Source organism: Bombus pyrosoma, linkage group LG10 (genome assembly GCF_014825855.1).
Source record: "Bombus pyrosoma isolate SC7728 linkage group LG10, ASM1482585v1, whole genome shotgun sequence".
NCBI lineage: Eukaryota > Metazoa > Arthropoda > Insecta > Hymenoptera > Apidae > Bombus > Bombus pyrosoma.
The window spans coordinates 1898473-1913785 of NC_057779.1; the positions used below are offsets into that span (position 1 = coordinate 1898473).

General features: G+C 44.5%; 1 protein-coding gene and 1 long non-coding RNA gene across 22 annotated transcripts in view; one reads left to right on the forward strand and one right to left on the reverse strand.

Moving 5' to 3' along the window:
• Positions 1–15313, reverse strand: part of LOC122571849 (regulating synaptic membrane exocytosis protein 2) — a 67030-nt gene that overhangs the window by 33024 nt on the left and 18693 nt on the right. For 16 of the 21 annotated variants that reach the window (XR_006318271.1, XR_006318264.1, XR_006318268.1 and 13 more), the window contains 3 exons: positions 14965–15199; positions 5613–5826; positions 4931–5120 (listed from right to left, as the gene is read on the reverse strand). Coding sequence is in view for 2 of the 21 variants with exons in the window: in XM_043736084.1 (XP_043592019.1) it covers positions 4931–5120; positions 5613–5826; positions 14965–15199 (639 nt within the window). In the remaining 19 variants the exon portion in view is untranslated. Of the gene's footprint in view, positions 1–4930; positions 5121–5612; positions 5827–7451; positions 7535–8013; positions 9054–14964; positions 15200–15313 lie in introns of those variants that run through there. The other 5 variants (XR_006318270.1, XR_006318269.1, XR_006318274.1 and 2 more) reach the window with 4 other exon arrangements.
• The window catches only part of LOC122571857, a 47712-nt gene that overhangs the window by 20869 nt on the left and 11530 nt on the right, over positions 1–15313 (forward strand). The window contains exon 2 of the long non-coding RNA XR_006318277.1: positions 8021–8187. This is a non-coding gene — a long non-coding RNA (uncharacterized LOC122571857). The remainder of the gene's footprint in view (positions 1–8020; positions 8188–15313) is intronic.

The following is a 15313-nucleotide window of genomic DNA, read 5'->3' on the forward strand; positions in this document are numbered from 1 at the left end:
GCACGGCTGCAGCCAATTACATCCGTGTTTCGTTTCCGGGACGCCGAGAAGTCGCGGATTTATCAAAAGACACCGCGAAACTGATCGACGAGACTTAACGAGGTCATCGAGACTCGTCACTGCTTCGGATATCCTTTGGCCGTGCTCCAATTCGATTAATTATGAAACAGGTACGCCTCTCTCAACAACCAACCATCCTTTCGGCCATTTTAATTGGACGTTTTGGAACGGTACCGACTCGTGAAATCCCCTATTCCTCCACGAATTGACAGTCATCACGTTCCTAACAGATCTCAACTTCCCAAACTATTATTTCCAAGAAAATCATACGAAAGGTTGTGACCAGGATTACGAAGATATATCGATATTTATAAAACAAAGTAGCATGAACGTACGCAACTTTGATTCAATGTAGCCGGGATATCGGTAGAATGGCAAACGATTATCTCGTGAAACTCTCACAAATATTGCTTCATCAACATTATCCGCTCGAATGGAGTTCGTTCAATAACAGAATCCACGCGTATCAACTACGGAATACACAATTTAATTTCGTACGATGGTTATTTTCGATCACGATGCAATTTCCAGACATTCTGATCATCGTATACGTTTATCAACTAATCGACGGTTTCTGATCATAAACGATTTTTAAAGAAGAATCGGCGACTTGAATGGACAATGACAAAATCCCGGAAGGAGGTCGATCTTGATTCGACGGAAAAAGTACACGAGATTCATCGCCGATGGATAAATTGCTCGATTGCCGTTCGTTTATTCGGACCGAATTTAATCTTGCTTATTTGCTTCGCATAATTGGAGCACGGCCTTTCCATCCCCTACAGTTTCCTGTCTTCTTCTATTTATCGAGCGATGATCCGTAAACCGGTGATTATATCGGCTTGCCTGAAGATGCACGCGATTCAAAACTGGCCGCGAGGATAATCGTTCGTTCCCGTTCGAGACAAAGATCTCTTACGAGATCAAGACGCAGGGTAATTGTAGAAACTAAAGGAGAACGATCGAGTGATATTTTCGCCGTCGAAAAAGGGGGCCTCGGGAACTCGGTCACGCCGGCACCGTGACACAGCCGCAATTCCCTCGTTCTCGTTGCGGCACCGAGAATTTTTCAAGAATTACCTCGACCTCTTGGCGAGCACTGAATTGTCGTTTTTATTGCGGCTCGTACAGGGTGTTCCGGACGGGCTTTAAGAAGCTATAATTTCCCTCATTTCACCGGGGAGAAACTTTGAAACATGCCCCCCTCCCCACCATTGCTACACGTGTGCTAAAAATCGATACAAGATTTCCTGCTTTATTTCATCGGGAGGAAAATTCTCTGTCGTAAAGTCGTCTCGTGAAATACTTTCCGTCTATAAATCCAATGCACGTTGCCGTAAGTATTAAGACAGCTGCCGTAAGTATTTGTTTAACAGAAATTCAACGCTTTTTACTGTATCTTTATCTTCTAGTCGCTTTATTGTAAATCTATACTATATATCATAATTTAATTACTTTGTTATATTTGTATCTGTATTATGATTTAACTCTACCCCCCTCCCGACGCCTGCTTCGCGTTTGTATATCGCTGAATATCTCCTCTTCGTATTTTGAAATTGTTCATTCGTATTGGAAAGTAATATATTTAAATATGTCGGGCAAATGCTTAATAAAAAGAGCTAGCAAGGTTAAGATAACAAATAAAGTAAAATTTGTTAGAGTTTCCTAGTACCCAAATACTTACGGTCGATTAGTCTTTCTCTCTCGAAGTACCGTTTAAACTGAAAGCATTGGAGACGTCTCGTCTATCGTTTTACCCACCGGGGAGAGATTCGAATCTCACGATCGTCCTTAATTCACAAGTTCGCGGAACCTTTCTATCCGGGAACGAACGATTAATCGGTCAAACCGATGCAAACTGTCGCGGTGTTCTATGGCTTATAAGCGGTCGGTTCCGTTCGAACGAATTCGAACGAAAGACATCCGAGACGGAGTGTGGGAAAGATTCGAAAGAATGGCCGCGCGCGGATCGAAATTCGAAGCCGATTTACGGGATCGTGTAATAACAATAACGGATAATCGAACCGTGGTTGCCCATCGTCCGTCCCGACGCCGGCAAATTGACAAATACGCCCGGCAAGGAGACTATCGGAAAACCAGCGTTTGAATGCTGCAAGCCATCCGTCCGGAACGACGATGACGAACGATGATGTCGGCCCTGTTTGCTCGACTTTTCACGCAATGACTCTAGCCTTTTTATCACTTCGATATTTTTTAAACAGCGCTTATCTTCGGTTAATCTTGAAATGGTAGAGTAGAACTTGCTTCATTTTACGATTAATTGAGAGTTTAATAAAAGGACGATAAATTTTAATGGTTTGGACGATTTTATATCGTGTTATATTTTACGCTGCTGGTCGTTCTTATCAGTATTAGGATACGTGCTGATAGTTGAGATTAGGATTATCAAACCAGACGGAATTTTTGTCTTTGCAATTACCGAATACGAGCGTTTTTGACAGTATCAGCGTTTGCTTTTATCGATACAGAAACACGATTACGTGTATTTATTTACTCCGGTTATATTGAGTTAATTTTGATTAACTGTATCAACATAGCGATATCATTCACATCATGAGTGTCTTATAATATGGAATACCAGATGAACTAAAATTTAGACTTTTCGAATAAATGTAGACTATTCAAATACATACAGCCAGCAGTATATCGTTGGAAATTTATCGTTTCAATTTCGTTTTACCAAATGAAGATGAAAAACTGAATGAAGGAGCAATTATATTCGCAATCTAAGCTCTTCTTAAACATTGTTCGCTTTAAAGTTGTAAGGGGCCAGCGGCGAAGAGAATAATCTTTTCTCGCGAAAAACAAGCTGACAAAGAGACGAATTTCCAATTAACAGCGACGTTCCGTTTTCGAAAATTCGTCAAACGAAACGGCTCGACGGTGATCCCGTGGAAACTTGATTAAACGTGGTCGCGCTCTCTCGCCTCTGAACCCCTGCTCGTTTAATAACGCGAAGCGATATATCGTAGCGGGATGTATCGTGTGGTGAATGAACAGTGGCGATGTGAGGGTTTGGATGAGAGTCGGGTGTATCGCGAGACGACGTTTCACACGAGTCGTCGGAACGGCGCTGTGAAACTAGCGAAGAACGCGAAACGATCGATAACTAGGACAGAAACGTCTCTCTAGAATATCCGGAGGATGGAGATCGAGATGCGTTTTGATAAACGATTAGAAAGGCAATCGATAAATGAGCTGAGAAGTCGATAAATGACGAGAGAACGTGGGATCCGGTTTGCTGGCGTTCCGTTGAGTCGCGTCGTTTGATCCAAGAGAAGAACATATATATATATATATATATAATACGTGGCTAGTTTAAGAAAAATTAAATGATGAGAGAGAGAGAGAAAGAGAGAGAATGGGGGGTACGCGAAGAAAGCATCCTATATTCTATGTCGCTATATCACGGCAGGGGAGGTTTTTTGGGCGAGGCCCGAGAGCTTGTTAGTGGTGAGATCAATCCAAGACTCATGCGATCAGGTGCGATCAACTATGTTTGCCAGGAACGTTGCATTCCCGACGTGTTTCTTCAAATACTCTCGCTTCGTGATACGTGTCGCTGATTGCTAGAAAGACGCTCGACGAAAGGAGGTCCGAAGGACTTTGCACGCAATAGTAGCAACCAGTATTCAGTTAATGAACTCGATTTATATATATATATTATATATATAAGACATATAAGATATATATATATATATACATAAATATGTATTATGTATACTATATAGAAACTGGTGCGTCGGAAAGTAATGTCGTAACGAAAAGGACGCGAATCCAAGCACGAAAGCCTTCAAGCTCGAAGTTTGGGGGTGAATCGAGCAAAAGAGGTTTCTTCGTCATACGAAGTATCACGTTAATGTAGTATGAAATGACAAAGAAAGAAAGAAAGAAAGAAAGTGGAAAAAAACATATAGAGATTGAAAAAAAGAAAATTGTATATGTTTGAAGTAAGACGCATCAAGGCGCGAGTGGAGACGGGATCTTTCCCTCCCTGAAACTTCGGCTCGCCCGGCATTTGACTTACGTCGAATTAATTAACCCCTTCGTTACGCATTCGATTCTATGTGTGGTCGAGTTGACGTTCCATCTTGCGAACGAGATCAACGAACAAAGCGTCTAAGGCAAATTACATCTACGGTGCTACCGTACGCTACTAAATAACTATCCAAAAAAAAAGAAAAAAAAAAAGAAGACGAAACGTAAAGAGAATCATATCTGCCATCGAACATTCGACGGGCTCTAAAACGCGTGGCCGTGAACGAAAGGGTTAAGTTGAAACGTTACTAAAACTACTACACTAGTGGTACATGAACCAATCAAATATCATCAGGCACTAAACAGACCACGGAGATAATCATCGTTCTATGTATCTCTCTTCGCTAAAGCTATGTGAGAAGCAAGGAACGAGGAAGAATTAAAAAAACCGTATTCCACTTTGGACGACAGAGACCCGCGACGGTTTTCTATGCGCCATTCATACAAGTTCGGCGCGATTCACGCGACAGGAAAAAAAAGTAGAGCTTGTAAAATTTGTAAGCGTGTCAATTGTTTCTTCTTTTACTTTTCTTTTCTTTTTTTTTTCTTTTTTTTTTTTCTCTCGACACGGTCGACACACGCGCGACAGAGACCCCTTTTACTCGATCATCCACCGGCTACTTTCGTTCTCCTAAGTGTATACTTCTAATCGAAAGCGACTGCCTGGCCATGTTTCGTACTCGAGAGAAACTCGAGAGTCAAGAGAAACCGATGGAACTCTAGCCTGTATATGTGTGTTGTTCGATCGACAAGCAAAAGTATATTGCCGAATGTGATCGATCGATGCGAAAGTCGAGTAACGGGCCCGTACCTTGGGCAGGTCGCCCCTGTTGCTGTCCTCACTGCTCGTGAACGTGCTAGAGGTGTCTATTCCGGAGTCTTTGGTCGCGCTGTCTTGGCTACCTTGCCGATCGGCCTCCCAAGACCAATCCTCCTGAGGGCCGCCGACATTGGTCCCACCGTGAAATCGCACTGTCTTTTTCCCCCTCCTCTCCGTGAACCTAATGGACACGCCACATACACAGGAGATACGAGAACGTGTGTGTCTGTGGTAACTGTGTGTTCGTCTGCGAGTGTTCTCTTTAACATGGATTTATATATACGGTGTTGTTTGTATAGTGTCCCGTTTACAGTTTCGCACTCTACCATGTGTCTAATACTTTCGAACTCAGAGACAGAGCTCCTACGCTACGTAACGATCTTTGATCCCGAGTTTGCCAGAGATGGCGAATTCGCGTGACTTGAAATAATTATATTACTGAACAATTAAAGATCCACCGTTTGATCCAATAACACGTGAGAATGAAAGAAAAGACACGTTGGAAATTTTGCATCCAGGTATCGCCAGAGACTGGCAATCCCGGGACGACCGACGCGAACAGCGCGAAAGAAACGAGCCAAAAACAAAAACAGAATCGAAATTATAGGATACTCGAGAGATAGAAAGTTTCTATGGAGAAACGAACGCACGATCGCCAATTGTACACACGCACCTCCTACTGTCGGAGCGCCACTCGTCGCCACTCCTTCGGAAGCTCCGTCTCACGAGAGTGCTCTCCTCTTTTCGCGGCTCTCGCGGTGGATGATGACCGTTATATTCGATGGTCATCGCGGCCATGTTGTGGTGCCCGTTGTGAGGTCCGTTGTGCCTACGTCCACCGCTGGACATTGATATCGGACCTCCCGTATGGTGGTAGTACCCCTTCCCTACAGTAGATCCAAAACGTTTTCGTTTCCTCTGCTTTCTTTCTCTGCTATCCGATTAACCGTCACATCTTTAACTCTATTCTCTACCATATCATTTATTCCCATTTATCTCTCGTTTACTTCGCAATCCCTTTGTTTCCTTAACTTCCAACCCCTTACTTAATCCTTGGTAAGTTTGCCAGACTCACGAAAATTCTACGTCCTAACACGTCCTATTACAACACCGTCACGTCGTTCCTAATCAGAGGCCTAGCGAAAGCTAACCGCATGTCCATATTTTCCATCTATACCTCTCCCTTCTCCAACTAATTTCCTTCCACTCCGGAAAGACGTGTGCATTTTAGTGTATCGCGTTCGTTAAGTATACCTGTCGAATTAAAACCAGCCAAGAGATAGGTGCAGGCTTACCCTTTCGGGGGAAAAGTGTGCGAGGAAAACGGTGCTCGGTTGGACCGGATGTCATCCGGGAGCCGCACGGCCGCCAGAACGCCACTGTACACGCTTCGGTGTGTGCAAAGGTGTGTGTTGTATGTGTGTGTACGTATGTGTGCGTGCATGATAGCGATGCCGTTTCTCGAAAAAGCGACCACAAAGTTTCCTGCCTGGGGACTTACGTATATTTAGGTGAGACATCGAAAGACAGAATTCCGCACGCTTCAGGCGAATCGTAGACGATGTCTGATTGATTCCCTTGAGAAACAGTCGTTCGATGAACGTATGATTCGATCGTGAAAGGCTGAATCGTCGGAGGGAAACGCTAGCGTGCGAGAATTCACGGGCACGGAGTGGAACGTTTCGGAATAATATAGGGGCACACGAGATAAAATCTTCGTCGTAGTTGCACAGTATCGCATGTATGGGTAGAGAACGTGGGTCTTCGAGACGAACATCGAAGCAACAGAATGTGAGAATGTCGGAAGTATTCTTTGGTGGGCGATTTGTGTACGTGGCGTGAGTGAGGTGTAAACGATAAGATACTTGTATACCTGTGCACGATTCGTAGCCGTCCAAAGTAGAACAAATAAAATCTGTTACAGCTCTGCCGACCGATCGCACTTCCACGTCGAGACATTCGAGAATCTTCTCGTTCGCGCGAGTTTTAATTCGTCACGAACTATCGCAAAATTCCTCTATTGATTCTTTTCGTTAAAGTCTGTGAAGTTAGAAAAAAGGAGCGCGAACGTTCCGTTTCGTTAGATTCGTGAAAAATCAATTTCGAGCAATCGCCGATGATTGAAAGAAACATGACGCCATGTGAGCGCACACGTGTCCCTTGGCAAATCGTTCGCTCGTTTTCGCGCGTCGTTAGGCTAGTCGAAAAAGCCCAATGACGAATTGAACTGCCAAAGAAATAGCTTGATGTTCTACTTAAAAAGAAACACATCGATCGAATCGTACAGATCTTCCGAAAATTCTGACGCGATACGTTCGCGACCGGTCGGCAGATGACGTACACACACATGCACACGCATACGCAAAGATATACATATAATATATATATATATATTATACATAAAATATATTATATATGTATATAGGTAAATATATATATATGTATGCGTTCGATTCATATATATAGCGGAAAACGAACTGCCTTATTTGCATTTGAGAAAATTAGTAGGTACCGCGAGGAACTGACGATTCATTCTGTCCCCGGGCTTCTCCCTCGAGCTCCTGGAAGTCACCACCATGGACGGCGGTTTATCCCCTAAAAGGCGATCTCTCTTTAAATCACACATGTTGCGTCAGATGCGTAACGGTGCTTCGCTTATCGCTAAACTTAAAAAAAAAAAAGAACAGAACACGAATAAGAGCGGTCGCGATTATCTCTTCGAATTCATGACGACGATTCTAGAAATCGTTTCTCTCATTTTGACTCTCCCCTCCCTTCCCCCCCCCCCCGCTCTCGGAGAATTCAAGTGTGTGTAGATGCATGTTCAAACGAGAGAGTGGATAACAATAATAGTCTCCTCGAAGAGTATCAACTACGTTTTGGTGGTAACGCAGGGATGAATGGTAGTAAATCTCTGAACAATAATTCTGGGTGTCTATACTCTAGATATATAGATCGGTTTCAATGCAAACAGAGAGGGAAAAGAAAAGAAACAAAGATTGGTCACTGCTATGAGAACTGCTCTATATGTTTAAACAATCGAACACTGTATAAACTAATGGTAATCGTAATACATTGCAGGCAGAGTCTGGTGTTCTCTCGCTACACGCAAGAAGTAAGTCGTCGTTTTCATTATGATACGGCCCGGCCTCGAGAATTCGATCTGGATCGTTTCTGAAAGGAGGATCCAGCCGGAAGGAAGGGGGTCGACGAGGTCTCGTTCGTCGTGCAAACTCGCTGCAAATAAGGTAAATGATCATGCGTCATAAAATGGGCAAATTGGCCATACGATCGCCACGCGAGACGCGCCTGGCGTCGTCTCCTTATATAACCGAACGACATATCTGTATCTGTATCGGTCCGCGTCCTCGATTTAAATGTGAAACGTACCGAACCTTGATTTTATGATGTAACGAGTTATAAAATGTGAATCTTTGTCTCTTTTTCACGAGTCGCGATTAGTTACCGAGCTGACAAGTGTACTTGAACTAATTCGACGTCTCGTAGGAACGAAAACGCGCCCCATTTTGCAATACTACGACGGGGGTTGGCAACGTTCAGAGTTGAAAGAGTAGCGATAATCGGTATTCCGCGCAAAAGACGTCCTTTGCATAATCAGCCCCGGCGGCCGCTACAAAGTATTACGCGCGAAAGAAACGTTTCGTACCGTGAAACGAACGAACCAGGCAGAGTGTCAAAGGGTGTTTGAAGAGCGTTCGAGATAGGCAAGATAGGCGCGCTATGACTATCCATGAACGCGATACCTTCTGCCGTGCGATAGTATCGACGATAAATAGAAAACTCGCGACGCAAGTGTAAATAGACACAGACAGTCGTTAGTCGAAGCTACGATGACGCGAAGTCTTAATTTAAAAGTTAGATGACGCCGAGTTCATCCCTCCGGATCCATCGGTCCCCGGGTATTCGCGTCCGTATCTGGTTCGCGTTCCACCCACGTTGAAAAATCGCTAAACTTAGAACGCAGCACCGAGTGTACTTTATTCCGACGACGAACGAGACCAATGAGGGGGAGGTAGTGGTGAATTCCTCGACACAGAAAACTCAAGATCGAGTGATCGGAGACCTCGACGATAATTGCAGCTCCGCAGCCACGAACGTCCTTTCATTTGGCAGCCGTTCGCGACGAAACGTCGCCACATCGCCGTCGCGATATCCGCGTCATATCCTGACCCATAACTCTACTGTATATTAAATATATTAAACGTCGTTTCTCCCCTTCTACGAGAGTTCTCTGTGTCGCCGGTGGATGCGTCGATAACGTCAGCATGGAACACGCGTAGGACGATGGGCGGATAGGGAGGGAAGGTTTTAATCTACGGGAGTTCTCTCCGGGAACGCAGGTTGCTCCTGAAAACGAATTAAAATCTGTTTAATAGAATTTTAGCCATGAACGGGGGAAAACGTGGATGGGTGTCGGGCCGGACGGAAACTGTCAAAGGAGAAAGGTAATCAAAGGCGGAGCAGGCTCGATGAAAGGCCAAAGCGTGGCCGTGACAATTTATCCTTCGCCTCTCCCTTCTCCTCGTCCGCCTGGGATCCGATGGACGTGCAGCAGCTCTCTGCGCCCCTCTGCAAATCCTTCGTTAAAGGGAAACTTGCGAGATGCGAACGCGCGCGCGTAAACGGACTTACCTCTCGTAACTTCTACAAACTAATTTCACTAGTCACTAATTGTATTGTGTGCATCTACGAATGGGAGCAACAACGCCGTCCGACTGACGCCGGTCACTTTTCCTTTTCTCTCTCGGGTGCGTGCGCGCGCGCGTGACACCACCACACACGCGACGCACGAAATCATCGCGAACGAGCCTACACGCTCATCGCTAATTATCGAGCCAATCCCCTTAATCATCATCTATTCAAATTCAACTCGACGCGATTCGTCTTCGATTTTTCTTACTATTACATCGCGACAGACTTGTCTTCTGGATCGTGTAATCGACGCATCGATGCTCTTTTTAGTTCTAATTGACATTTGTTGCAATCATTGTCTTTCTACGACTCTTCGTTTACCCATTTCTATCAAAGTTTAACCCTAAAATTCATTTTCCTATCGAGGGAAAAATAATTCAGCGAATCAGGTCACTACTTAGATCTTCACGGCGATCGTCAACGTTTGAACAAAGAAATAGCTAAATTCGAAACGCTATACAGAAGTGACAACGACTTTAATAGGCACGATCTCTGCATAACAGCTAGCCCAGCCATCCGCATCAGCGCGTACGCACCAAGCGTATAGCTGTATTACTGTCGACGCGTCTCACTTGTACATACAATTTCAGAATCTCTCGCGCCGTTCCGCAACGTTCAACTGCTTCAGACAGCCAGCGTTTCCATGAATGCTGAAAACGGATGGACAGCTCAGTAGTAACCAGTCTGATTACCCCGACGCTGTTTCCAACCATTTCGAACTCCGCCAATGTGTTTTGTAAGCCTTTAATCTGGCTTCGTTAAGACTGAGCCAGGGATAGTCCGAGAAATTATTGTAACCGGTGTTAAACGGTGATTTTGTGAAAGCTTTTATGAATTACGAGTAGCTACGATCTTGTTTGTTTATACGGATGCGCTTAAAAAAGACTGAGCCAATTATATCGTGGAAATATTTATAAACGAATTTTCAATTACGTGGCGGTGGATAGGAGGAAATCCCGGAAGGGGATTAAGATTCACTAAGTTTCTTGGTTCTATCGGTAAACAAAGTAATTTCAATTCCGATAGTCATTTCCGGATGAGGATAATGCGGGGTCACGAACCCGCAGCCTGTAAAGGGAACTCGAATCCGAGTCCCGACCAGTCGACCGTCAAATTGCAATGTCTTCGGATTAAATTTCGATGAAACTGCCAGAGGGGGTCGTCTGCGTCCCGACAGCGCAGTTCTTGGGTCCCTAAGGTCGATGCACAAAGAGTCGTTCGACGTGTTATCGGAAAAGCAGTACCGGTAACGTGAACCAAAGACCTGGCTATAGTTTGCTGCGAATGAACTCATTTAAAAATTGAAAGGAAGAAGGAAGCTGAATAGTAAAGGGGGTGTTTAATGTCGGAAAACGGTCTGTTACTTTGTAATTATTTAACGCGTTCTCTGCGAATGATCGAGTTGGTAGCTTCAATTATGCCTATGCTGATGTTCTTCTGTTTAGTCGTAAAGTGACATTGAAATCAACGAAAATATACTTATCATGTTTGCTGCGATCGCATTTACTCTCGATGTTTCGTATGCAAACGTATTATATATAATGAAAATCGGCTTCGTGATTCACGACCTTTGCTTGGCCTGAACATTTGCTTTCACGAAGAGTATCCCTTTGGTATTAATTCTAGCGCGTATTCCGCCAGAATGAATGTCCCTAATAAAACTCGTACAAAATTTAGAAGACGCTCTCCGCGTGATCTTCAAAACCCCGACCTCTTCATCATAATTTCATCGAATCTTCGTGACACAGAGTGTCGAGGAAGAAATGTCACGAGACCACCGAGAAGAGACGCGTTTAATACCAGAATTGCTGAATCTCGCACTACTTAACGCTGACGCTGACGATTTTTTTATGACGCCTCGGGACGAATTAAATATCAAAGTAACCTGGCTGCCAGAAACGAATCCATTAAAAGGTTAACAAACTCTCAACAATCGTTGAAGAAACTCGGAAAAAAAACTGACGCAATTTCGTCGTGTACCTTACGTTTCTCGTTACATTCACTGTCCTATTTTCAACTTCATTATCAACAACGATTGAAGACGGTACCTTCGTAAGCTTATAACAAATTCGTGGACCGCTTCCTCAATTTTTGAAGAGACTACAGTTCTATATTCATCGAGAATCCGGTTTCGCCGCTGCTCAAATTCGCCACCCCAGCCTCGGGTAAAATCGATCCCGAGTAGCTGGCGACGAGAAGCGTAAACACGGTCACCGTGGAGGATCTATTGAAGCCAAGCATCCAACTATGTGCACGACGTACGAGCATTGACGCGAGCGTGGAGCGTGCATGCCCCTGTCGAAAATGCTCGTCCTGAAATGCGGGAACGATATCCCAAAGGGGTTCCAGCGAGTGAATGGAACCCTCAAAGAGAAGCGTTGTTTTCGACTGCCCGGTACTTTCTGCTCCTCTTTGCTGCGAAGACTAGTTCCAGAAATAGCAAAGGGGCAGATGTTTGAATTCGCCCACGTGTTGTCCGCGTGACGTCACGCCGACCGTGTGGGCGTAGCGAGCGATGGGAGAGGGTGGCAGTGAGTTGAGTAGGGGATGGAGATGAGGGGGAAAATGCGGAAAAAAGGAACGACGGATGCGCGAATCGGAAGAGAGGGTGAAAAGAATGGTCGAAATGTACTGGCTACGGAAAAGATACTGTAGAGAAGGTGATGGAAAAGATGGAAAATTTCAAACGGGGTAATATCAAGTACTTCGTGTTCAGAGGACGTAGAGTCGATGGACCAGAGAAAGTGGTTCGAATTTTGAAGTTAAATTTTTCTCACCGAATGACGTTGAAAACAGGTTCTCATCGTTGATTAAATTTCTAAGTTGAAGGAAACATTACTTAACGACGATTCTCTATATTTATTCGGATAGAATATTATAGATAGAATATTATATCGTTAGTTGATGAGAAAGCAAGGAAAAATCAATGTAACTGTCGTAAAAAAAAAACATTAGAGAAATAATAGTATGAACTAGAGAAACAGAGGTAGAACGGAAAGAACGATTTCTAAGAAAGTATAAAAATAAAAGAAAGAAGTAAAGTGTAAAAGGCTGTAAAAGTGGAGTGTATATAAGGTGGTACGAAAAAGGTGGAAAGATATAACGGAAAGAGAGGGGGAAACTAGGCGGGGTGTAAGATAACCAAGAATCAATGCAATGACGAGACCGTGAGGGCAGAACCCGAGAATTCCCGCAGGATACCGATCAGGAGTCCACACGTATCCTTGGTCAACTCGATACTCGGGTAGAGGATTGGAAAAATTGGAAGAAAATTCACCAGCAAGGATTTCTTCGCCTGATACTCTCACGAATGGAAAAAACGAGCTTAACCCTCACATTTCCATGGAAGCTCTTCCCACGAGGAATACAGAAGTTAGAGTTTCGTAGCGATCGAAAACTACTTTAAACCCAACGATATATCAAGACTGTCCTTTGAATTTCCAAAAGAATCAGAAAACTCATTCCTATCGCCTCGTCACACTGTGAAGAATAAATATCAAGCAGCGTAACGTTGAAGAACAGCGCGAAGAGAAAGAAAAAAGGAGAGGAAAAAAAGAAGAGGAAAAAGAAAGAGGCAGGCGGACAGGTAGCTAGTGTGTGTTAGTAGCCCACGCGAGGCTTTTTTCTCCATCCAATGATGCGCACCTCGATGAATCGGTTCACAGTTCACCGATCCCCGTCACTAATCAACTGTGAGCCACGTATACGCGTATTCTCTTTCCCTCTGGCTGGCGCTTGTCCGCTCTTCGAAACCAGCTCGAATGCGTCGCATAAAAGCGAGCGCCGGTGTCGAGTGTTCTCTCGTGAACACGGAGGAACGCGTGCACTAGAACAGGCCGAACCCGGGGATCTGCACAGCATCGGTAACCTAAATTTACTCATTAGCCAAGGAGGAACCCGGTTACGCTTTCCCCCGCGCGCCTACCGCCTTCACGATAATGCGGTATCGCTTTTCATCTGCCACTCCATTCGAGCCGATCTGCCTGCCACCAAGTAGACCTACTTTCCCATTTCAAATATTTCATTTGCCTCGATATTCTTTTCCCAGTGCTTTCCACTATCCAATGGACCAACGAAGAACCTCCGCTCTACGCATCATTTCCATAATTAATTCTGTTTTTTATATTTAAAGGGTAGAATTACCTTAAGAATTGTGGTAAATTCTACTCTTTGAGGTGAGAATCAACGCAGAATCTCTGCTCTACGCATCATTCCCTTTATCGATGGTTTTCTTCTTTCCCTTCCTTTTTCTTTTTTTGATCTTTAAGAGATAGAATCATCTCAAGGATTCTGTAGATCCTGAAAATCAATTGATATCTGTGGTATAACTGATGGAACAGATTGATTGCGACCTCGTATTGGTCCGGAACGAACCGCTTCTTTCTTAGCTGGCTAGCTGTGCAGCGTTAATCGCTTTGTAAACACGCGTACGTACGTAGAGAGCTTTTTAGACTGCATGAGCATCGGATCGGTCGATTACACTTTCCTTCGACGGCTCGCGTGTAAATATCGCGATACAGGTGCACACATTCTCCGTAAACCAATTATCCACTGACACGGAAAACCTGTGCTCTCCTCGTGCACCGAGTTTCAAGGGCAAAGCTGACCCTACCGATCAGCTCTCGCCCTCTCTAATGTCACTCTCCGTCGCAACCGATTCTCCACACCAGCCTCTGACGGTAATTCGGTGGTGGATTTGACGTTTAACCGCGTCGCTGTTGAATTATACGACTGGCACCGCGGGGACGTGACATCCCGAAAGAGTAACGGCCAATATCGTTGTCAATGAACTTTGCACGTGTCCGAGCGAACTGGCTGATCGAACGTACTTCCACCAGTCAGATTTAGCCGCCACGCCATCAACGATATATACTCCTCGAACCATTAAAGCTTCGTCTGTTTCCGTTTTGAGCTATTACTCGACTATTATTTATAGAAGAAAAACACGATCATTGAATTTATTGGAAATTGGTTAGGAAAATGTCACCTCCTTCGCGCGCCGTCGTGCTCAATCTTTGTTCAAAGCGTTTCCCTGAATCGCGACGCGATTGATATTACGAATCGTTGATTTTCAAGAGACTCCACCGGAAGAAAATTAATTAAACTCGAACTCTGAAATCGTTTATAAATTTACTCGGCTAAAGATCATAGTTGTATTAAGAGGAAAATAACGGTGGAAGAAAATTGTTGTCGCGATAATTGCATACCGGCCACGAGATTAAAGCACGGATCTCGTTCTCGAAGTCGATTAAAGAAAAAACTCGACGTAAAGAAGAAACAGCAACAGAAGCAAGAATCGAGCATAGACTCACCCTTCTCGGACTCGTCAGGCTCGTCGCTAGCACACTCGGGTGTGCTTCGCTCTTCCTCGCTGCTGCTGAAGCTTCTCTGAGGCTGAAGACCAACCTGACCACCCATCGGTTGCGGTGGGTGCGCGCTTTGCGTTTGATGCACCGAGTGTTGCTGAGTAGGATGCACAGCGCTTCGTGGTGGGCCCGCTTCTACCGTTGGTTGACCGTATGTCATCGCGAGATCCGTGTTCTGATCCTAAAAAGGTAACGAACGGATCCTCTCAGAGGCAAGAAAAATCGGAAACCATCGAACACCAAGTTGTCACAAGACGACGTCAATTTTCATATTACAACACGATATAATATTCAA